A 26,318-nucleotide genomic window follows, 5' to 3' on the forward strand; every position below is an offset into this window, starting at 1 on the left:
ATTCTCAATCTCACTCAGTCAATCGCTATTTTTCACGTCTGTTGCTTGTGCATTGGATTTTAATCTAGAACTTTATTTAATAATTGTTGGCTTTGTTTGTTAGTGTAACAACATTTAAAATGGATTTAAAAACCATCATCTTCGTTATGTGCATTGGTAAGCTTTTAAAAATGATTTTTGTTGCGTAGGTACTTTTGAATATTTCGTAATTTCGTATATTTCTAAATTCAAATGATTGTTTTGTTTCCGTGTTTAAAAGTAGCAAATAGGAATTAGCGCTTTAAAAATAACAAGAAAATTAATTATGAATAAGCTTATGTGAGTGCCGATAACATACTTTTGTGTATAAAACTTTCATTACAATAAAAAATTAAAATACCAGCTATCCTCAGAACAGAAAAAAAATATTTGTCTTTAAAAAGTAGGTAGGTATATTTTACAAAACATACACACAAACAGTCGGACAACAAAGTGATGCTGGTTTCTTTCGTTTGTTTCACTTTTTTCCTTTTGAGGCATCAGACAGTTTTGTTAATTATAGCAAGAGGCCAAGCGCTATCTCTCTATTACCTATGTGTTACTGATTCACACTTAAAATGTAATTCCTACTCGATTGTCTAGTCACCTTAGGTAGGTTTATCATTCATCATCATTGTTGAGCAAGTCTCCTCTCAAAATGAGCTAGGAGCTATGCCAATAGTCCACCACGCTGGCCCAATGAGAATTGTCAGACTTCACACACAGAAAATTAACTTTCTTAGATGTTTTTCCTTAATTGTTCGAGACACGTGAAATTTAACTTTTGTGTTAAGTGTATTTTACACATATGTAACTCAAAAGTTGGAGGTGCATGCCTCTGAACGGTTTCGAACCCATACACCCTACGAATCGAAGGCAGAGGTCATATCCACAAAGGCGCACTTCAGGCCCAGGCCTCCCTTCTTGTTAGAGAGGGTTCTACTAATATTATAAACGCGAAAGTTTGTATGGATGTTTGTTACTCTTTAACGCGGCAACTGTTTAACCGATTTGGCTGAAATTTAAAACGAAGATGCATAATTCCCTGGATTAACACATAGGCTACTTTTTCCATGGTTCCCGCGGAATTTGTAAAAAGTGAATTTCACGCGGATGAAGTCGTGGGCGTCTGCTAGTATATGTATATTTCTAAAAGGCATTTCTGACAAACGGTTGATTAGTCCTAATCCTAACTAGAGACTATTCCACCCAATTCCTGTGGTATAGGACACAGGTTCACTGGTGTCTCGATGTTTTGCCGCTCAAACATTAGCCTTTGTGGACATGATAATATCGCTTATGTTGAGATTTGTCAGGTCTGCATCATTTAATGAATCCTTACCTGGTAACTCCTATTTTACCAGCACGAACATGGGACACTCAGCTATAAACTGATAGCTGGTCTCACCAAAATCTGGACATGATGAATCTTCTTTGATTTTCATTATTTTCAGGTGTCTATTGAGCAAACAATGTCTAATTGTCATGTCTGCTATATGCCATAACATATATCTGCTTGGAAGACCACCACCCCTCAGTGATGAGTCCGACCACTCTTACTGTTGAGCTATTGAGGCTCTTACTATTACTTAGTTGAGGGAACCACATAATCCTATGCTGAAAACTAAAATACATCTTCAACATGAGTCACTGGTTTTAAGCCTCATATGCATATTTTACCATCAACCTTCTATAAAGAGAATAACATTAATATACATTATACAGTGCCAAATGACAATTTCTCTTCACAGGCTCTACCTCTCAACCAAGTATCTCTACCACTTAATTGCTGGTGATTTTGTTACTAAGAATATTTGGCAACAAAATCACCACTAGAATATTTACTATGCAACCTGGAAAAAAGTCCTCAGCTTATTGCTTCAATAGGACCACGAGGCACATGGTTTAATATTTCAAATTCACAGTGTGAAGAACTGCTCAATGTGATTCTAATATGGCTAATGGGTATCTCCAATTTTATCTATTAAATATTATGTTTTTCAAAGAGTAAAAGAAAAATATCATGAGGAAACCTGCATACCTGAGCATTCTGTATGTATTTTAAGCCAATCCTTAATAGGCCAGTGTGGTGGACTACTGGGCTAACCCCTCTCATTCTGAGAGGAGACTTGTGGATATCATTGAGCCAAATATGGGTTGATAATGATGATGAATGATAATAATAATTAGGCTCTGTTCTTCCAGGTATAGTGTGGGCGCAAACAGAATCAGTAGCTGACCTTTTAAACAAAGCACCTCCACAACTTCAAGGGAAACTTGATGAGAATCAAGTCACTGAAATGAAGAACAAAACAGTAGAAGTGTTCAAAAAGAAATGTGAGGAGAACGCTGGAGCTGGTGCCTACCAAAAAGCTGAGGTGAGTTGAATGTCATACTAAATATCAGACAGATTCACCCGCATAGTTCCTGTGGGGATATGGGGATAAAATATATCCTACATTTATCATCATCATATTTTTACAAGTGAGCTTTTGCCTACAATCACACCTAATGGTAAGTGATGATGCAAACTAAGGAAGCGGGCTAACTTGTTAGGAATATGATGAAATACACACTCCTTTCGTTTTCTACTTGACATCGTACTGGAACGCTAAATCGCTTGGCGGTACGTCTTTGTTGGTAGGGTGGTAACTAGCCACGGCCGAAACCTCCCCAGCCATATTTGCCGATGGGCTTCCACTGCAAGACATAGGCCGTTTGTAGGGACTTCCAAATATCACTATCCTGAGCCACCTGCATACAATGAATCCCTGCAACTTGCTTGATGTCATCAGTCCACGTGCAGGCTAATTCACTATCTTTGGTGTATGTTAGTTTACATATGAAAATAAGATTCTATGTAACACATGTCATCCGGTGTCTACCAACAACCCTTTGTGGATATCATACAGTAGGTAGGTGACGTTTCTCAGTTGATTGGATGTCTTTTTTTAATAAAGACTGAATTAGTGAATAGGCAAGCTAGTGAGCTAGCTCCCTGCTAAATTTCATTTTTGTATGGTAAGCTTTTTTTTGAGATATCGTGATGAGTGACCTTTTGCTATATTATACTTGTATGTATACGAGTCTTTAGATAGACAAGTTTTTACTCTATAAATGAGAAAGAATACAATAAGGAACATAAGCTAACTTATCCTAATAACTATACAAATCATGCCCACGTGAAATGGTGGCAAGAATACTGGCTGCATTTCCGCGCTGGACAATTGTATTTGCATTTTACACTTACACAGTGAAGGTTTAGTGATAAAACTTAATTGTTTACACATTAACTCTTGGTAATGAAATGTTAATCTAATTGATTAAGAAAAATTAACTATGGGACAAAATTTTCAATGTCTCTTGAACTATACAGTTTATTGTACATGGAATATAATGGCAATAATCTCATTATCATTAATTGTTGTAATTATAAATATTTTATCATTCTGTTAGTTAATTAATTGTTTGTTTATATTTTAGCTAATGTTTATTATACTTAGGCATTTTGGCAACGATATTTTATACTATAGATATGTACTCGGGCGTCAAAACTAAAGGCGTAAGGCGCAAAATATAACTTGAAAAATTGCTGATTTTTATTTTTTGACAAATTTCAACCGCTTTCGACCATTTAGGGGTTAAATTTTAAAAATTCTTTGATCACATTAAAACAGAATTGTACCTGCTACAGTACAGATAGGTATAGATTGTGGCGTTTGTCAAAAAAAAAAACCAGTCACAGTAAATTGTCCAATGTAACCTTGCGGCCAAAAGTCTAACCAGTAAGTTAAGTGTGACGTCAATAAAACCACATTTGTTTAGTATATTTTATGCTTTTTAAGGTTATTGATATTATTTTACTTATTTAGAAAACATTATATTACCTAAAGATTTAGTTTTAGTTAGGGATTTTTAAATTATTTTATCTTTGTTAAATAACATCTCCATCTTGAGTTATTTAAAAAAAAATGGTTTTTATTTACCTACCTACTAAAGTTGATGAAACAACCAAAACGACCTATATGTTTTTTTTTATGTTTAGTTATGGACGCTGGCTACAGGCTAACTTGTTAGGGGAGGATGAAAATCCACACTATCTTCGGTTCCTACACGATATCGTACCGGAACGCTAAATGCTTGGCGGTACGTCATTGTCGGTAGGGTGGTAACTATCCACGGCCGAAGCCTTCCATCAGCCAGACTTGGATCAATTGAGAAACCTTCAATCGGCACAGTCCATATACATTATCCACTTAAGATCATGCAAACGGGTATGTCCACGTAACATTGACTTGCCTCTGTGGCCCAGTGGTATGTACGGCGGATTTACAAGACGGAGGTCCTGGGTTCGATTCCAGGCTGGGTCGATTGAGGTTTTCTTTATTGGTGCAGGTCTGGCTAGTGGGAGGTATCGGCCGTGGCTACCGCCAAGCGATTTAGCGTTCCGTTACGACGTCGTGTAGAAACTGAAAGGGGTGTGGATTTCATCCTCCTGACAATTTAGCCCGCTTCCATCTTATATTGCATCATCACTTACCATCGCGTGAGATTGTAGTCAAGGGATAACTTGTAAATTAATAAAAAAGTACTTCTCTGTATGACCATGTGAGGGATAACAAGATTAAAGTGAATAAAGTCATCATACCGAACGAAGATATCGTGTGACTCAAATAGATTGGAGGAAATGTGACACATTGAAATGCATACGGGATGTCCAGTAGCGATCTTAGCTACTCTTGACTTCACAGATATACTGTACATAGTAGAGACTAGAAACTGTAGTTATAGCTTGGCAACTTCGTTCGTAACACTCCGTGCGCGGGCCGGGGGGCGTGTAGCGATGAATGTAAAACACACGACTGATGCACATCATTTCCGCGCACGCGCGATTTCACACCCGCGCAGTCTTTCCCCCTGTCGCCCGCATATCATGGGAGTGTTATCAACAAACTTGCCAGACTATAGCTATAAGATTTTAGTTCTAATGAGCCCACCACATTATCCTTCTTGCGCTGCCTCGAAGTTGTCCTCTCTTTTGACCTCTCACACTGTCTGCGCTCAAAACCGACAAAATAGAGAACGATAGTCATGATGAGATAGTCATAGAGCCGTGGTAGCCCAGTGGATAAGACCTCTGCCTCCGATTCCGGACGGTGTGGGTTCGAATCCGGTCCGGGACATGCACCTCCTACTTTTCAGTTGTGTGCATTTTATGAAATAAAATATCACGTGTTTCAAACGGTGAAGGAAAACATCGTGAGGATACCAGAGAATTTGATTAATTCTCTGCGTGTGTGAAATGTGCCAATCCGCATTGGGCCAGCGTGGTAGACTACTGGCCTAACCCCTCTCGGGTAACAATGCCGCAATCCGTCTCTGCCTCCTTTCCTCGCTACTTTCTATATTTTTTGACGAGTGTGTAGCAGGCCCATTTGAATATTTTCAACCTTTACTTTTTATTGAAGAAAAATGTAGATGATTGATTAAAAAGTTGTAAATGTACACGACATCGAGCAATTTGGAAAAAGACGTACCGCCAAGCTATTTAGCGTTCCGGTACGATGTTGTGTAGAAACCAAACAGGGTGAGGATTTTTCCTACTCCTAACAAGTTAGCCGATGTATTCCATATTGCTCCTACTCCGAGCAATATGGAATACATGGAGCAATTGAATCAATTATGCCGAATTTTATTGAAATTGCTCTAGATTGCTCTGCTAGATTGATCCATTGGTGTTGCAATAATTGCTTCATAAAATGCCCGTGTAAGGGCACCCTAAAAATAACGAAATTATTCCTAGTTTATAGAAGCGTTCTTATACATAGAAACTATAAATTACTTACCCACATCTATACTTATATTATAACTGTAACAGGTAAAATTCTGTACATTGAAGATATTTTTTTAAAAATTATATCCGTGTTTTTACTTTTTTGTTGACCGAGTGTGACTGAAACTACTCTATGAATTCAAATGAAACTTGGCAGAATTTGAGACTATGATTCGTAAAAGGTTATAGAAATACTTTTTGTCGCGAAAATTAATGCAGAAGTGGGTGACATTTGTATGGATAGTCCTTCATTTTTCATTGGTATGTGTACTACCAGAAAAATAAAACATGCTGAAATATAAGAGGGTGAAATAGGGGTTGAAAGTTTACATCGATTTCCACGCGGACGAATACGTGGGCGTGCGCTAGTACTAAATATATAATTAAAATTTTAGATAGGCTGTTTACACATACAAAGTTCGTTTCCTGATATAATGTAACTACCAAATAAATGAGGCATAAAAGTGACCATTTCATTAGGTGAATATAATAAGCAAGTATGTACGTACAAACAATAAAATAAGTATAAACTAATTTACATAATGGTATAATATGATATACACGCAAAGTACTAAACTAAACTAACAAAAAAAATAATGACATCAAATAAAGGTGTGTTTGTGTCATATTACGCCCACTTACTAATTGCTGGGTGGCTTTTAAGTAATTATTTCGTGTGAATGGAATTAAATGAAAGGAGATGATCCATTTCAGGTCCACCGTCCACTCCTGTACCCCGTATCATTAAAATTTAAAAAATACAAGGATTTTATTAAAATTTATTAAAGTTAACAAATCTAACTAAATAAATTTTATTTTATCAACTAAACCAGAGGTTTTCTCTTTTGAAGATATAACCCTCTAAGTCAGTGTTGTAATATTTACTACATATACAAATTAATTGTAGCTAGGTCATTTAAAAATTACTTCAACGTAACAATTAATCGACATGGTTATCTATTGCAAGGTGCGATAGGTATATTAATCTTATCTTAATTCGTGATCTTAAAAAAATACCTAAAATTTTTATCGATTACTTGCCCTGAAACTAAATATCGAGGTTATACGAGACTCATTATTTCTTTAATCCTGTCTGAAAACACGATCAGTTTTATCGGTTAGCCGTTAGCGCTGCAGGTATGTGAGATTTGATCGTCAGTGGCTCACATGATGCAAATAAGGCTTAATTTTATTTAAATTAAAAGTTATTTAAAACGAAAAAATAATATTCTTACGGAAATTAAAAGGCTTTCAAATATTGCATCTATATCTATACTCTATAGTCTATACTATACTAATATATAAAGCTGAAGAGTTTGTTTGATTGAACGCGCTAATCTCAGAACTAATGGTCCGATTTGTAAAAATATTTCAGTGTTAGATAACCCATTTATCGAGGAAGGCTATAGGCTATATCCCCGTTCGCCTACGGGAACGAGAACCACGCGGGTGAAATAGCGCGGCGTCAGTTAAGGTATATAATAGAATATTTAATTTAGAGTGATTTACTTAATTCGTTACTGTACTATGTCCCATACCACGGGTAAAATTTTCACTTCATTGTCACTCGTGCTCGACTTCTATTACATCCACGACAATGTGGGTAGACCAGAGACACTACAGTACCCAAATATTTTTATGGTCGGAAATAAATTATGAGGACAATATAAATAAATATCTCTAGATAGTTGTATACACATAGGTAGCGTGACAAAAGAAAACATTTAGGCAGTTGGTAGGTAACAAAAATGTAGGTCACTGCTGACACTCCCTAACGATATATGGAAGAGGGTCACGCATGATTCGGTGGACAAAATTAGGCTGTCACATTAATTATTTAAAAAAAAATTTAATTGTCTAGGTACTATTAATATTTATTATACTATAATATTTTTTTTTGACGGCCTCCGTGGCGCAGTGGTATGCGCGGTGGATTTACAAAACGGAGGTCCTGGTTCGATCCCCAGCTGGGCAGATTGAGATTTTCTTAATTGGTCCAGGTCTGGCTGGTGGGAGGCTTCGGCCGTGGCTAGTTACCACCCTACCGGCAAAAATGTACCGCCAAGCGATTTAGCGTTCCGGTACGATGCCGTGTAGAAACCGAAAGGGGTGTGGATTTTCATCCTCCTCCTAACAAGTTAGCCCGCTTCCATCTAACTACATCATCACTTACCATCAGGTATATACCATAAAAATATTTATTAGTGACTTTATTTTCTACAAGTAGAATCCCACGGTTTTACCCGCATAGTTCTCATTCCCGGGAATACGGGTATAAAATATAACCTATATAGAATGTTTTGAGCCTGCATCTTCATTCTTCTGCGGATCTCCTCATTTCTGATTCGATCACGCAGAGATACTCATAGAGCATATATCCATCGCGCGCTGAGTGACTCTCATTAAAAATTGTTTGATAATAGTAATAATAAAATAATCTCACTTCATGAATAAACAAAACCATTATACCGAAGACATTAGTTGGCACATACAAAAGGCTATGAATTTGCTTTTTAATCAACACACAAAGTAAGCAATAACTACCTAGGCAATTTTAAAGCATATATGCCCGTACAAAGATATTCTATCTAGCTAGACACGGGAGGTTTTGGCTCGTTTCCAAATGCCTTTTCACCGGAAAACTGAAAGCCTCTGTATTACCTACGTATGCTATGCAGTGGGACAAAAATGTCGCTAAAACTCTACTGTGTCTTAATAATACGAATAGCTTATGACATATATTTATATCAACTATATCATACACTAGCATACGGCCGCCCCGCGACTTTGCCTCCGAAAATTCAGTTTTTCACAAATCCCGCGGGAACCATGGATTAGAATAAAAAGTAGTTTATAATTGTGTGGCTCAATAATGTCATCTATCTTCCAGTGAGAGTCCCATTCAAAACGGTTCAGCCGTTTAAAAGATTAGCCCGAACAAAGAGACAAACGAATTAGTTAATTAATTAATTCAGACTAAGAGACAAACATTTTAAAAAGGTATTTTTACTGTTGTGTATACACTGTTAGACGGATTGAGGCCGTGGCCAGTTATCACCCTACCGGCAAAGGCGCACCAAGCGATTTAGCGTTCCGGGACGATGTCATGTAGACACCGAAAGGGGTGTTACAAGTTAGCCCGCTTCTATCTTACAATAGATTGCATCATCACTTATCATCAGGTGAGATTGTAGTCAAGGGGCTAACTTGTAAAGAATTAAAAAAAAAATCAAGTCTTGTGAAACACTTGACGTTAGTATTTTTTTTAATTACAGCTTTCGAATACTTCGTCCCTTTATAAACCGCGACGGATAGACGGACAGAAAGACGAACTTAGCGGAACATTACACACACATTACGGAACCGTAAAAACGAATGGACCCAATTTCCAAGACCTTCGTTCTCTTGGTCAATAATAATAAAGAAAGGAAGTCGAGATAGTGACTATAATTAACTGTCCGAGTAGGAATGCAACGAGTCAAAGTTCAATAATAATTGACGCCCTTTGGTTCTGTGATATGATACAGGAAGCCGGTCATACGTAACTATAACAACATAATGTACAAATATTTAACTATAATTTGCGTAGGAGGTATATACAGGATGTTACTTTAACGTATATAGCAGATCCACTGTTATTTCACCCGTGTTGTTCCCATTCTCGTGGAAATACGAGGCATATAATATAGCTAGTAATATCGCTGATAATGTAGCTTTTCATTGGTCAATGAATTTTTAAAATTGGTCTAGCAGTTTCAGAGCCTAATATAGCTTTCCATTGGTCAATGAATTTTTGAAATTGGTCTAGCAGTTTCAGAGCCTAATATAGTTTTCCATTGGTCAATGAATTTTTAAAGTTGGTCTAGCAGTTTCAGAGCCTAATATAGCATTTCCATTGGTCAATGAAATCTCAAATCAGTTTCAGAGCCCAATGGAGTGGTATATACCTGCAAAAGCTCTCAGCTGTCGACGTCCATCGGCAGACGAGATGGTCATGATATTATACTGTTTATTATCTGACGTGATTTTTAATCGACTACAAAAAGGAGGAGGTTCTCAACTTGATATGTATTTTTTAATAATAGTGTCTGATCATTATCAAACAATTTTATCAGGTAGGGTAGGTGTAGGGTAGGGGTAGGATGGGGGTAGGAGTAGGATAGTGTAGGGTAGGGCTAGGGAAGAAGTGCACATAGTCAAAGCGAAGCTTGACCGGGTCCGTTAGTAATCGATAGTTTCTCTCATGGCATCATTATAAAGTGCTGTTAAATTATTATTTTACGTAAAAAAAAATATTGTGTTGGTACTTGGACTATGTACGCGCGGCACACAAACACAAAACCAGTTTTAATTGCGTTTTTATAATGGCTTTATTTGTTGTTACATAACAAGAATTTTGCATAGAATTAAGTAACTCGTACCTACAACATAAAATTAAGTGATGTCAGTAATTTTAATGGCTATTACACAAATATTATAAAAATTACACAAAGTTTTTGTCTTACTTTGCTTTACAATGTCTTAACCAGCAGATAATGGTTTTAATTTATATGGTTTTATACAGCCGTGATAGCCCAGTGGCAGTAGATATATAACCTCTGCCTTCGATTCGGAGGGCGTAGGTTCGAATCCAGTCCGGGGCATGTACCTCCAGCTTTTCAGTTATGTGCATTTTAAGAAATTAAATATCATGTGTTTCAAACGGTGAAGGAAAATATCTGAGAACGGAAACCTGTATACCTGAAAATTTTCTTCCCATTTTCCCTCTCATTCTGAGATGAGACTCGTGCTCGTGTTCCGAAAATGGGTTGCTAATGATGATAATGATGAATGGTTTTAATAATATTTCAAGAAGCTAGTATACACCATTATTTATCTGTCACGAAAGATTGGTGCGATAAAATTACATATTAATATGATTTTTTAAAGAAATGTGTAAATTGATGCTGTGCAATTTTATATATTTTCGCTTATGTATGAAATTAAATGTATTTATATTTAGATATACAAGCAAATAAAAAAATCCTTTTGTAAGTAATTATTATATGTAAGTACATCCTGTAAAAACATATAACATCCTGTATATACATATAACACTGATTGATGCTTCCGCATATCAAAACCGGATATTATTAATAAGTAACATATTATTTTCGAGTGACTTTTAAAAGGTTGAATCAGGGCAAATAAAGATATCAAAGTTATAGAAGGTTGAATCAGGACTAACATAGAGGTTAAAGTTTTGATACAGGGCCCTCCAAGGCACGCTACGCCACCTGTCGGACAATTTTTACATACGTGAATGTCGCCTAGTGAATATGCGCCTTTATTCTAAGTAATAAGTAATCAAATCAGCACCAACTAATTAACTTAATGATCGTTGTTATCGTTTACAGAGTTGTTGCTAGTTTGTGCGCGCATAATGTTATAACTCTGTTATAGCATTCGCTTTACGTAAGCGTAAGTGTTCTAGAATTGCGAATATCTTACCTTAGTCGCAGATAGGGTTGCCAAGTTTTCTTAAATAGAAATACAGTATTTTTGAGATTAAGTTATAAAAAATATATATCTACTATTTTAAATACTTAAAATGAAGCTAGCTTAGTTCTAGGTACCATCTTTATTCAATAATAATACTAACGAAAGCCTGCGACTTCGTCCGCGTGAACCAGTACCTCTACCCTACACCTACCCTAACATACCCCTACTCAACTCTACCCCTACCCTACTCCTACCCTACTTCTAACGTGACCACAGACACTGTGACACGCACCTCAATGGTGTTTTCAAATTGTAGTCTAGCTTTAGAATGTAGGTGTTAATGGGTTACATAATAAGACTTGCTTCTACAATATCCGTTGGACGTTGGGGTCCCAAAGTGATGGAATGACGACCACGCACCGGAAAGCACAGTGTTGGACAACCCCTCCCTAGGTGGACCGTTGCAGGGAGCCGCTGGATGCTGGCGGCTCGAGACCGTTGTGCTTGGAAATCCATGCAAGAGGCCTATGTCCAACAGTGGACGACCACCGGCAGATAATGATGACGATGATGATGATGATGATGATGATGATGATGATGATGATGATGATCTACAATAGTTACGCCTTTATGATAATTCTCGAATGCAAGCTACTGACTTTATAACGCGAAGTATTACTGTTAAGTCAGCTATTGACGGTCAATTATTCTCACATTTATGCAGCGCAAACGGCAGCTAAGACTTTTATAAGTCGAGTCTATACACGATCTTTTATAGTCGTGGGTGCTGCAGAAACGTGAGAATAATTGATCGCCAATGGCGTGCATTAATCTTAGAACGTTGTTTGGACGATAAGACGGTCTCATTATGGAAGTCTTGCCCTTTTTCTCAAATTTTTCACTAATGTGGCTTATTTTTTAATTTCAGAAAGCGTTCCTGGAGTTCAGTACCTGTCTGAAATCTCTGGTGGACTACGAGAAACTGTCGCAGGAGATAGAGGATGCCAAGCCCAATGGCAAAGTAGATGAGGTGTTTAAAGAGTAAGCCTAATGTACCTTTACTAAAACCAAACTTAATGGGAAATTTTTAACGAAAAAAATAAAGATGAAGGTAGAAAACGCATGTCATTTCATACCTTATATTTTATTTTAAACTAGCGGACTTCGCGTGGAATTCAGTTTTTCACAATTGCAGCGGGAACCATGGATTCTGGGATGAAAAGTAGCCTATGTGTTAATCCAGAGTAAAATCTATTTCCATTCCAAATTTCAGCCCAATAGCTTCTGTAGTCGCAGCGCAAAGGAGAAACAAACATACTTACACACTTTCACACTTAGACACACACAAAAACTTTCGCCTTTACAATATTACTGTGATGTGATAAGAAGTCTGCCAATTTGACAGCTTGAAATCATCGTGAAATTATTTTTTTCACAAATCAATAACCTTCTGTATCTACCAGGGAAAGTCCCCAATAAAATTGATTCAGTCGTTCCAAAGGCCGAACACACACACAAGCAAAAATTTTAAAGGTGGGTACTGACCAAAGTTTCGCAGCGTAATGTACCATTTGCAGCGAGCATGTAACGTTACGCCGTTTGCTAAATATCTGTAAATCCGTGTAACATGCTCGTTGCTCCGTGCTCCAGATTTGCAAACCATTCATCCAGATTCGCTGCAACGTACTGACTGAAGCGCGTAACACTCAAAAGGATTCGCTAAAAACCGACAACGGACCACCGAGCCGTTCGTTGCTCGCTGCGAGCGCCTTGTAAACTAAACAGACTGCACGGACGCTCGCTATGTAACACGTTACATTACGCTTCGTAACGTCGATCAGTATCGACCTTAAAAAGTCCGATTGTGTTTTAGTATCGCGCAAATAACTATTAAGTACTCTTGCTACCATTCTACGTAGGCATGATTTGTATAGTTATTAGTATAAGTTAGCTTAAGTTACTTATTGTATTCTTACTCAATTAAAAAAAAAGTACTTGATAAAACAAAAGTTACTTTTGATATCACAGACAGACTTACATTTTTATATTTATTGATTCTAGATACTGCCACAAAACGCCACAGTTCAAGGGTTGCTTCAATAACATAACGGAGACTGTGAAGCCATGCTTCTCTGCTGAGGAGCAGAAGCACCTGAAGACAGTCCACAACATCACCGAGCAGCTCGCCGAGTTTGTGTGTTTCAAGGAAGGCGACAGAATTGCGCGTAAGTTTTTGAACACTTTGAAATTATTATCAGAAATAACACCAGCAGACCTATTCATTAACTTTGAGGACTACACGAAAGGGAAATGCCCAACGGCCAATACAACGTCGGCCCCAGGAACCCAGGTATATCCGAGATCCGATGAGAGCCGTGATGGCCCAGTGGATATGACCTCTGCCTCCGATTCCGGAGGGTGTGGGTTCGAATCCGGTCCGGGGCATGCACCTTCAACTTTTCAGTTGTGTGCATTTTAAGAAATTAAATATCACGTGTCTCAATCGGTGAAAGAAAACATCGTGAGGAAACCTACATACCGAAAACCGAAACCTATATACCTTATCGGTATATAGGTTTCGGTAACCTATATACAAACCTATATACAATAAACTAATTAAAATTAATAATTTTGAAAAATCACTGACAATCAATAAAGTCAAAGTCAGCTACAGAGTTTTCCGTTTACTAAAATAGCATGTCACCTTCAGACTTTTTATAAAATCATAGTTAATTAACAGAATAACATTAGATTTCACAGCGACCGGTTCTGTTATCCAAGTGCAAAGGTCACGCGTACGTATACGAGTACAAGTTAAACCGACAATAATTACATACTAATTTGTTTCTACACAAATTAATTGTTCAAGTTTTTGATAGCAAAGTTTTTTTCTCGTGAGATAATAATACTTGAGTTCACTGTACTGCGAAATAATTCAAGGCGACTTGAGGGCGAAGTTTAGATATCGTAGGATCACATGAAGCAAGCAAGGATCACAAGAGCCGTGATAGTGGTACCCATATTCGGCTCACTGCTGAGCTTGAGTCTCCTCTCAGAATGAGATGGGTATGGCCAATAGTCCACCACGCTCGCCCAATGCGGATTGGCTGAGTTCACAAAATTCTCTGGTATGCAGGTTTCCTCACGATGTTTTCCTCCACCTTTTGAGACACGTGAAATTTAATTTCACAACTGAAAAGTTGAAGGTGCATGCCCCGGATCGGATTCGAATCCACACCCTCCGGAATCGGAGGCAGATCTATCCACTGGGAAATCACGGCAACGGTCATGCCATGCCAACAGACGTGCCTTCATGCTTAGCAGGGCCGGCCCGTTCATACGGCGAACGGAGCGGTCGCTCCAGGCGCCAAATCCTAGGGGGCGCCGAAATGGTAAAGACAAGATCGAAAAGAAATTTATTTCTTTTCGATCTTGTTTTTTCGATCTTTGTAGCGAAACATAACATCTACTTTCTGATCAGTTTGAAGGCGGTACCAAGTTAGTGCTGTGTTAATTAAAGCCGTATCTGAAAGAAGTGTCTGAAAATCCAGTTAAAATCTTTATGATTTAAACGGCTTGAATCGAATGGTCGAATTGAGAAACCTCCTCCTTTTTTGAAGTCAGTTAAAAATGTATGACATTCCGATATACGTTAGGCTACGAACTTTTCAAACGTCCTTAGTATATAATGTTAGGAGCAAACAGGAAAGGCGCCATAATTGGATCTCGCTCCATTCTAAAATTTACCTCGGGTCGGCGCTGATGCTTAGTATCATGTAAACTCAAAAATAATGTTCAAAAAATAATGTTCAGAAAATACAGTTTCAATTTCGTCAGAAACTCAAGTGGCTTCCTATTCGCCGTCGCCGGGATCTGCATGTACTTTCTCTTCTGTACTGTGTGCTCTTTAATCCAAAATATCCTCCTTATCTTAAGGAGAAATTCACATTTCTGGGAGTGCAATCAGAGCTAAGAACATGTCGTGCTCTTACTCTGTGTATGCCTTTCCATAGGAGTAAATTTTATAAGTGTTCATTTGTTGTTCGTGCTGTTAAGCTATGGAATGCACTCCCAGTCGACATTCGGAAATCCAAATCCCTTGATATGTTTAAAAAATCCGTTAAGACATATTATCTTAGTCACTAGTTACATATTTTATTTTATTAGAATATTTATCATACGACATAATGATATATTTATATATTAGTTTATTTTATGATATTTATAATTATTATATAATTTGTGTATTATGGTTTATGTATTAGTGTGTAGTTATTTGTATGTATGTATATGTACAATATTATTACGTACACACCACCTACAGTTGTCCTAATAAGTTCCTAAGCCTAAGGTTGCCTGGAAGAGATCGCTACTAAGCGATAAGGCCGCCTTTTGTATTCTACTTTTTCTTGTGTTTCTGTTTTGCTTGTTTTCTTTTATTTTTGTGGTGTACAAATAAAGTGTATTAAATTAAAATTAAAATTATTTTGATATCACAAATATACACTTAAATTTTCATTCATATGTATCGATTTCAGTGTTCATCTCAGAAAACGGCCCGCAGTGCATTCAAGAGAAGCAAGCAGAGATCGAAAAGTGTCTCAACAGTACCATAGATACCAAAATGCAGTTTGACGCCAAAAACATGAGCCTCGACAACCTGCCTACTATCAAATTCGACGTAAGTAATGTTTATTATTCATACTAGTAGACTCCTCGCGGTTACACCCGCGTAGTTCCTTCTTCCGAAGATATTGGTTTAGCATGCCAATTTAAACCCTTACGGGGCCCTTAGTCATGAGCTGGTTCTTGCATCGCGGCACGATCCAAACTGCGAAGCGGCTGCGCGACGCGCCGCTGCTCGCATCGCGCGCTGGGAGAGGGGTTGAATGGTGGGGAGTGAAGGTTCCGTTACACTCTCCGACTGTTCATTAATGTCTTCTTCATTAGACTCGTCTTCTTGTATGCAAACCGAACTATAATATATGTTAGAACAAGATAGCGTTAGTTTTTTTTTTTTTTTTTTAATTTATTTTATTGATAAGATATAACAATTATTTTACATATCGATACTCTCGCCAAACTGTACAGGCAGTTTTTGGCGAGTTGACGCTCATTATTCTAGTTATTTTTTAAAAGTAATTGCTAAATCTAATCTTAATAAGATAATTAAAACTAAGGTAACCTAGGAATTTAATATTATAAAATGAAATAATACCAAAAAAAATACAAAAGGTGCAAAACAATTTCTTTTAAGTAAATCCGTCAGTGATGGGGTCCCCAAGGAAAACTTTCTTTAGTTTGGTTACTAAGGGCTAAAGGGTTCGAAACTAGTCGGGCATACTCCGACGTAATATCACGTGAGTTTTAGCCGTGTTTCATAATCAATTAATATGAATAACACTCACGATAGTTTAAATTCTAAAATAATGGGGATGATGACTTGGTATGAATATATTGATTTTTATGATACATTCGGATAAATTAATGACCTTATTTACCCGAATGTATCATGTTAACTAATTTATACATAAAAAGCAAAGATTGTCTGGATACTTGCAAAAGAAATAACATTATAAAATATCAAAATGTAATAAAAAACTTTTATCGTAATTAGATGAAAATTCATACAGTTTTAGTTTCCTTACATTAAATGTGACATATTTTAATATATGAACAATAAACATAAACGCACAAATAACAAAGATATTAGTATTTTTGTTTGAACGCACATACAAATCTAACGATAATTACATTATCTAGTACGTCATTAGTTCGTGCCATTTTGTATGGAGCGTTTTTCAGCGATCCGCAACAGCGCCGCAAATCTGACCGTTTAAATCCCTGTAGCTCTGAAAGTAATGATCGCAGATACCCTGTTCCTTTTACAAAATTGCTTTACTATTAGCGTACTCTTAATGTATATACAATTTAAAAAACTGTCATCATCCTTATTGATCATCATACATATATGTCAGGAGGAACAGTGCAACAAACTGGGTGAGCTGCAGATATGCATCGTGTCGGCTCTCGAGACATGCTCGGCGCCTACCTCCGCCAACATCGTGGAGTCTCTGTTCAAGTTCGCGCGCAAAGCGACGCCTTGCAAGGATATACCGGTGAGTTGGACTCTTCTTCATCATTTGCCTGCTTCATTGGTCTAGTGATTCTTCTTCTTGATGTAGAACATCGATTCCCAAAGTTGTCCAGGTGAACCCCCAGGGGTCTACGGAAGACTCGGCGGGGGTCAACGTTGACGTGACAAAAAATGGCAGTTCACAATTTGGAAGCTGGGGTCGACGGTATGTAACCAGATACATTTCGTATCTGGTTACATACAGAATGGGGAGTTTTCTAAATAAATTAATTTGTGAATCAATTGCTGTGAGTAGATATCAAATATTAAAGTTGGCTGAAAAAACTTTTTCCCTGCCTATTATTGATTAATCTGTGGCCCGAGTCTGATGGTTATCAGTCTCTAGTTACAGGGTTGTTACGTCACAAACTTCTGGACCCGTTGACTTCTGAAGCGTTAGCTAAAAGCTAGTTCCAAATATAAAAGTTAAGCTAATACAAGAAATGCAATTTGAAGACAAAGATTTAACATTTTTGCACAGAAACTTCAGTGATGTCAACTTATTTTGTAATTTCTGTTAGGACGCTGACGAAGACGATGAGGAAAGCGTAAGTTTGTAGCACTTGTAGTGTATGTAGATTGTAGACTGTAGTTCTACTTTTTCAGTCTATATTTTTTTTAAGAATATTTGCCGTTTTGTTTTAAATATGACCAATATTCCCCCTCCCTTCAACTAGTCGGGAAAGACTAGTAAACCAACGGGGCGGGGATCGAACCACCACCCCTCGGTGATGAGTTCAACCGCTCTTACCGTTGAGCTAATCAGGCTCTTTTAAGTCCGCTAGTATCGGACCCCTATTTCACCACTTTAGTCACAAATCACTTTCACATATTTCGTATTTTTTCATGATTTATGAACATGAAAATTATTAAAACTGTAATTCTAAAAATGAAGGAAGAAGGACCAACTTTCAACCTATTTCACCTTCTATTTTTATTTTAGAGTCAAAAAGTACCCTATGTTTTGCTCCAAGGTCCAATGTTTTTTCCAGTTTTTAACCGATCAAGATAAATTTACCAAAAATTATCTTGATCGACAGACAGACAGACAGACTTTCGCATTTATAATATTAATGTAGATATAGATTGTATGTGTAACAAAATAATATAGTATTTTCGTATATTTTTATTTTTTCTCATGACAATTTCTTTTTCAATTCAAGAAGCTCGAAAAAGATTGGTTGGTTTGTTTGCAAGTATTTAAAATTAGACTCATTTATGCTTCGATTTTTTAATTCCCTATACTTAGTAATAAGTACTGGTCATGTGCCGGATCGTTAAATATGTAGATATTGCGTGTCAAGATCCACGGATATAGGCAAGAAAGTAAAGATAAATAAAAATAAATAAATAAACAAGATCGCATAAAGATCTGATAAGCAGAAAAGTAACTGATACGGATCATTCTCATTTTTCGGATATCCGCGGATACGGATACATATTATATCTGGCATATCACTACTAACTTCGAGCGGCAAGTCAAACAACTATTAGTTATTAGTTTTATATGAAGATATTACCGTTATGTATTACAGGACGTCGACGAAATAAGAGCCAAGAACGCACCGAGCGCCGCCAACAGTCCGCTAGTGAGGTCATTCGCAATGGGCGCAGTAGCGCTCGCGTTACTTGTATAAGCTTTATTGTCTCCGCTAACATTCCATTAGCGTTTAAGTCGCCGCATACGGGAGCCACGCCACCAAGATTTTTTTTTTATTTTGTATAAGCAAGCGCTTAGTTGCAATCACGCTTAGATGCAGCCTAGAAAAACCTGTTCACTCTTGGCTTGAAGATACTCATGTTGAAAAACGGAAGCTGGAAGAGCATTCCACATCTTTGCAGTGCGTATAAGAAAAGAGGATTTAAACCGCTTAGTACGCATCCGAGGAATATCGATGATGTAGCGGTGTAGATCTCTGCGATGCCTAGCAGTACTGTGGTAGAACGGCGAAGGTGGCACAAGATCAAACAGTTCCTGAGCAAACTCCCCGAAATATATCTTGTAGATCACCGATAGACAGGCAACCTTTCGGCGTCCACCTGAGGGCGTATTCACATGGAAAGTAGGTTACTTGCACGACCAGCGTTTATCGGCACTAGTCCTCGCAGATAACCGCTACATAAAGCATGCGGATATGTACAGATAGCGGTCTGAGTAGCGTACTAACGTTAAGAAAAACTGATACTTCGACCACTTAAGCAAGTCAACGCTAACGGCAACGTCAACGCCGATTGGCAGGTCGGAGCTTGTCGGCCACGTTCAGTGCTGGTTTGGCACAAGTATGGACTACCAGTGACGACTTTCTGTGCAGACTAATATATAGGTATTTCCAGACAGGAAGTCTGACGAGGCCAGTCCTAAGAAGGGACTATTCCACCCAATTATCTCAGTCTCTCGACAGCGTTACTCAAACCTTTCTGTAGCCTTCGTGATCCTCACTCACTCACTATAGGGGATAATGTTAACATTATCCCCTATAGATTCGTTGGGTCTGCTTTATTTAATCTATCCTTGCCTAGTAACAGCGCGAACATGGGACACTCAGCTATAAAATGATAGCAGGTCTCCTTACCTCAATCTGGACACGAGTAACCTTTTTCACCTCCTCTGGCTAGCTCCATTGGCCCTCTAGCTGAGGTCCGAGTCTCATAGGAGACGCCCTTGGAAAGTCGTTCCGTCCTCTATCTTTATTTCAGCCTTCGGGTCTCATCAGGCGATGCTTCTGCGCTCACCACAACCCCCAGTGACGTCGTAGTGGTCCCACATGGAGCCATCGGCACTTACTCAACACGAGAAAAAACCTTTTTTGATTTTCTCAACACGAAAAAAAACCTTTTTTGATTTTCAGTATCTTCAGGTGTCTATTAAGCGGACAATGTCCAGTTTTAATGCCTGCTACCAGTGCTATATTGGTCCTGGGCGGGCCAATACCGATAAACGCTTATTCGGCGCAGGTATCCTTTTATTGTCGATGTTCAGTCGACTCGCATAAAACGTTTCGCATCGACGTTTCTATTAAGAACAGCGAAGATGTGGAATGCCCTTCCGGCTTTTGTGTTCCCTAACACTTATGATTTGTGCACCTTCAAGACAAGAGTGAATAGGCATTTTCTAGGCGCGCTCCCGCCTAGATCTCATCATTCCTTTCCACCAGGCATGATTGTAGTCAAGCGCAAGTCTATGATGAATTAAAAAAAAAGGCAATCTGCTTTCATTGTGAATACGCCCTATAGCTAGAAGCCACGTTTCATGGCATGGTGAGGGCACCGGCGTCACCGGCCGTGTGCTGCGAGTCCATGTAAAATGTATGAAAGTTATTGTTGGAGGTCGGTTGCGGCGTTTTTCGGCTGTGGCGTGGTTCCCTTGTGCGAAAACACTAAGCCTCATTTGCAATGGCGCGCATTCCATAGAAGCATCTAACAAAAGGATGATGAAAAATAGTTAATTTGTGAAGCGAAGCTTTTTAACGCGTAGCTATTAAAATATATTTGTGTGCTTAAAATGGTTGTTTGGGTGTGTAATGTAAGTATATATTATAGTATGTATATAAAAATATATATGATGAAATCAGCTATCTTAGTACCTTTTTTAGAATTTAAACTATCGTAAGTTTTATTCATATTAATTGATAATGAAACACGGCTAAAACTCACTTGATATAAGGTCGGAGTATGCCCGAGTAGTGTAGTAGTTTCGAATCCATACGGGGCCCTTAGTCATGAGCATTCTTGCAACGCGGCACGATCCAAACTGCGAAGCGACAGTTTTAGCAATCAATTAATATCTTAGTACCCATAACACAGACTATGCTTATTTTGAATATATCTAATACTTTTTTCTTTTTTTTATTTGTTTAAAGTAGTTGTTTCGAACAAAAGCTTCGCTACAATTTGATATTTGAAAACTTCCAATATTTGAGCCAAATTATTTATTTGATTCGTACAGACATAGATATGCTGGAATGGTCTGAATGTTTACCATTTCAAAAAAAATATTAATTGACATTATTTTTTTATTCATATAACCTAAAAATGAAAATCAGCATACAGAGGAGAAAAAGGTATTAAACTTAAATTTTATTTTTGATGAAAAAAAATTACATTTATTTATGTTATGAAGAAGTTGAACAAGATAATGAAGTTGTTAATTGATGTAATTTTGTAATCATTTCTAAACTGTTTGGCTTTATCAAATTTAAATATATTTTTGCACTTTATTTATTAAAATTCTTGAGTATAGTTGACGAGAGAGTTAATTAATTGTTAATATTTAGGCAACTTTTCTTATAAGCGTCGATGTTGCATCTAGTTTTTACATATCAATGCGTACAATATATTGCTAGTAAGTTTATAGAGCTAAATAATTAACATATCCATGATAACTTCATGTGTAACATAAGGTGACCGTTAAATTATTTGTTTGACTCCTAAATGGACGACCGGTCGTCCATCGTATCCGTTACGTGACATGTGAAAAAATATAAAACCCATTAAGGGCAATAGGCGAGCACAGTAACCTGCTCCGTGCGATAGAGGAATATAAAGATTTTTTAAATGGCTCACAACGGTAGATTAAAACCGCATTCCCTGACTGTCGGCTTCTTCAACGCAGACGGGCTTTTCGATAAAATACTCGCGGGCAGCGAATGGTTAAATATCTAAATTATTATTTTATACATTAACATTTCGAAAGTAAAACAAAGTACAGGAATATAAAATAACAATAAATATATATAACCTAATAATTTAAAACGGTTTTCTCGGGTAATCTCTCTCGCCTCTTTGTAGGCGTCCACTTATCCGCATCGTACGTATCGAACGCTTTGCAACAAAGGGATTATTTATTCTACGTTACGTAAAATCCGTTTGATGAGATCTGTACAATGCCGATCAGTGGACGCACTTGTATGACTTTCTAAACAACGAATACTAAAATCCGTTTGAAGCGATGCGTACGGATCTGTGGACGCCTACCATTATGTGACATTGGGCCAGCGTGGTGGACTATCAGCCTAACCCCTCTCAGAGAGAACACTCGTGCCCAATAGAAAGAAAGAAAGATCTTTATTTTTAAGTAATGCGACATATCAGATTATGAAAATCTAAATTATTATGGCTTAACTGTCCACTCAAACAGTGAAGCAACAAAGAAAGCCCTGTCACATACTTTCAATACAAAAAAAAATTGCAGCACTGATTTTCAGTTAGGACCCAGTTCGTGCCGCCAATGAGCCGAATAGTTAGACCTAGTTCGGACTACTTTAGTATTTTAGTCGAGTACGAACGATATTTGGGCGGTAAATCCAAAAATCGTTCGCACTCGACTAAAATACTAAAGTAGTCCGAATTAGGCCTTAATGATGATGAAATATACATTACACCTCGTATACGCCACGCTTCTAGTCCGCTCTGAAGTTGCATCGAGTTTCTGCGCTTGAGATTCTAGAGCCAGATATCTCAGCGATATTCGTCTGTTTAGCGTGCATGCCACTTATTTAGCCTAATTTTTCTTACCTTCCACATTTTTTTTAATTCTGTTATCAAATATGTACAATTAATGATTATTAACACTAACTAAAACTATTAACTAAATTAAATTCCTAAATCTATTATAACAGTAAAATAAAAGAAAAGCCTAGTTAGTTGTTATTAAGATTTCCATGGAAACGTTCAATGATTTTTATTATTTTCGTTACAAACAAGACTTTAACGGTCATCTCTTGAACTGTGACATCGTATTGCCAATGTATCGCCAAATCTTCGCCTCCATCCGAACTAGAATAAGTAATCGCATTTTAAAGCTATATTTTTTCATACATTTTTAAATCACTCGTGTGCTTTGTGGTATAAGATTTTATAATTATTTTGTACAGATTTACCGCCTTACTTATAAATAATGTATAAAATAATCTGAAGGGCTTATGGAAATGAAAAATGAATCTAAATGGCATGGGGTTGATTTTGTGCTTAAAATTGTTCTTTGCCCCTTGAAATTTAGTCTATTATCCTTAAGTGATTCTTGATTTATTACTATTGTTTATAAGTAAGGTTTTTAATTATAAGCTTAATTTAAGTTTGAGGCAGATTCATATATTTACATCTGTAGGGAAGAGTCAGTTATAGATATTATAGTGTGGACAAAATCTTGCTAAAGGTGTGGCAAAAAAATCAATATTTGAGTCGTCATTTGGTGGTTAACATCAAAAGGGTTTTAGGTGTTTTAAAAATGGTATTTTTATAGATGAAACTTCTAGACCTAGCCTAAAGCAAGGCCAAACTAATGCGTCCGCGGTGGCGATCTGCAGGGTTATCATGTATCTCGGTGCTTCATTCAAATGAGGAACCACTCTATCATTTTTCATCGTGATTCCTTTTTACAATCATCTGACATTGTGTTTCAACGAAATGACATAACTATCGTCATTTTACGTAGCAAGTAGTGACGTTATTTTAAAATGAATGTGAAAGCACATCTCGCTTAAATAAATATGTTAGATGATCGTAAAAATAAAAAATTAATGTCACTTGATGTAAAATAGCGTTGTTAGTTGATCATAACAACGAAATGTTTATAGTGACTCTTTATTTGAACGGTACTCCCAGATACATAATAATTAATAACCCTACAGATGTGTATGCGTTCTTTGATTTCATACATTTCATCTGATCGACACCGTGGTTGCATTTAGCATTTATTTATTGACGAATACATGTAGGTATTTGGTTTAGGTATAGGTTTGAGTTTGGCAGCTTAATGCAATGTGGCAACTAAAAATGTATTTTAACTTGTCTTTGGTTAATGCAAACAGAGGGGCAACTAAAAATGTACTGTAGTTAAAGCCTGTTATTATAAAATAACAATTCTATTCTAAATGGTAATTTATTTCAAAGTTATTTTGAGATGTGCCTCTTTTCAATGTAATTGGTCCAAACTTTTATGGTTTTAAGACCTGTATTAACTTAACAGTGTGTTGTGTTGTTTCAAAGTGATGTGTTCCACTATTTCCTTTTTATAGATTTTCAGAATTTCTCTTTGACATTCGAATTGCCATTTCAATATGTGTACTTGAAAAAAATTGTTTTCAAAACTACCTCCCACTTTGACTACCAAATGACTGGAGACTAAAATATTTTTATAGTAATTCTGTTGTCTGTCATGAGATAAACTACATAATACATATTATTTATAAAGGGTATATTTGAAAGACTTATATTTTATTATAATTAATATAAATTAAAATTTTAAATATTAATTTTAAATTGCTTTAATTTTAAATATTAGTAAATAATTAACTGGTTTTTAACCTATCTATCCAATACAAACAATTATTCGTATAAGCTTCAATATTTTATTACATTAGGGTACGGCTATACTAGTTTTCTCAGGGTATTTTTTTTTTTGATAAAGGAAAAAAATACTCTTCCCAAATTATTTGCTCGAGAATTTTTATTATGCCGATATATCCAGTAAATTATGTCGTAGCCATGCAGTTAAATTAGCTAGTTAAATAAACGCCTAGGCTGTTCATTAAAAGGCGGCTTCCAATGAAATGACAAGGCTGATAGTTAATTTAACTAGAATCACTTGACGTTTAACAAACTCTTAGACTTGCGCCACGACTTTACTCGTGAAAAGAATATGACAAATTGATGACGAATAGCGGTGGATCGAAAATATTTTAATTGATTATTCAAAATTATATTAACTATATCTAATTGTTCTAAGCTTATTAACCAAATTTATTTTCATTAATTTGAGAACAACTTAATTATAATTATTTAGGAGTGAAATGACTAGCGATTTACACCCTCATTTTTTAATTTGTTTTTTGGTAAACTTAAGCCATATAACTTAAGTATGCCCAATTTAACTGCGCTGACTGCGACATAATATGCTGTGAAGATACGCGACATAGTGATATGATTTTTTTTATGGTGCTTGCCATTTTTCTTAGTCAAGTATGCACAACATGACCTAATTATGTATAAGGTACACAAGTTTTATTTATTTTATTTGCAATTTCGAAAAGGGCACACGTCTGAAAATTTAAAATGTCTAGGAATTTAAAAAAAAACAATTATTTTCCAAACCAGTGTACTTTTTCTAAAAGTAACTATTGCGTTACATTTTAGTGTTAATTAGCCTTCGAAAATTACTAAAATTATTTATTTTTAAATTTATTTATATTATGATATTAGCTATTTTATATTTGTGTGAAGTATGTACTATAATCCGACATGTGTCTTTTTCGAAATTGCATATTCAATTATATTATAAGCTATTTTCTTGTTTTATATTAATGAATGCAATTTGAATTTACCTATACATTCCTAGTTAAATATTTTTTGTATATTGGCTTTTGAATTATATTCTATGCCTAGTGAGTTATATGAATGCCTTTTCACATAAATCATATTAATTGTAATTGGTGTAGTTTTTGATTTGTTATCCGAATGTTGTACCTAAGTTTGCTATAAAAAAATGGTGTTAAATGTTATACTGTGTTTTATTTATTAAAATCTTGATACCACAGATTAAGAAGAGGTAAGATATGTTGATATACACAATTACTATTATTTAATTTTGATTTTAAAACGGAACTATTGCGAACTAATTCGGGTGAAATATGTCATTTTAAAGAAAAAGCAACTCAAAATTTGCTAATCAATGGTGAACTGAAGTTATGAGGTAACAACACCCTGAATTGATTAGTCGAATAATTATGGGTTACTGACTGACATCAAATAGATGTATTTTATATCGTTGTCAAGCCTCAGTTTTTACGACACTAAAAAAAGTTAAAAATCCTCCATTTTTTTAAATTCTCATTCATGTCTCAAGTACTTGTC

The 26,318-nt window shown here is 36.4% G+C and overlaps 2 protein-coding genes across 2 annotated transcripts in view; one reads left to right on the forward strand and one right to left on the reverse strand.

The window, feature by feature from the left end:
* On the forward strand, nt 1-25,966 carry LOC112047580 (27 kDa glycoprotein). Its single transcript, XM_024084722.2, has 7 exons — nt 1-156; nt 2,224-2,396; nt 12,261-12,373; nt 13,394-13,557; nt 15,871-16,013; nt 17,311-17,451; nt 19,004-25,966. Exons 1-7 carry the CDS (start codon nt 120-122, stop codon nt 19,103-19,105), a joined length of 873 nt encoding a protein of 290 aa, XP_023940490.2. The 5' UTR covers nt 1-119; the 3' UTR covers nt 19,106-25,966.
* The window catches only part of LOC112047261 (18S rRNA aminocarboxypropyltransferase), a 168,611-nt gene that overhangs the window by 41,947 nt on the left and 100,346 nt on the right, over nt 1-26,318 (reverse strand). The window lies entirely within an intron of this gene.

This window comes from Bicyclus anynana, chromosome 7, assembly GCF_947172395.1.
Source record: "Bicyclus anynana chromosome 7, ilBicAnyn1.1, whole genome shotgun sequence".
Taxonomy (NCBI): domain Eukaryota; kingdom Metazoa; phylum Arthropoda; class Insecta; order Lepidoptera; family Nymphalidae; genus Bicyclus; species Bicyclus anynana.

What these genes read in the sequence shown, in the direction of transcription:
- LOC112047580 (XM_024084722.2), top strand. Translation starts at nt 120, where the DNA reads ATGGATTTAAAAACCATCATCTTCGTTATGTGCATTG. An exon ending in CATCTTCGTTATGTGCATTG is followed by an intron (nt 157 to 2,223) that starts GTAAGCTTTTAA and finishes CTGTTCTTCCAG; the next exon opens with GTATAGTGTGGGCGCAAACA. An exon ending in GTGCCTACCAAAAAGCTGAG is followed by an intron (nt 2,397 to 12,260) that starts GTGAGTTGAATG and finishes TTTTAATTTCAG; the next exon opens with AAAGCGTTCCTGGAGTTCAG.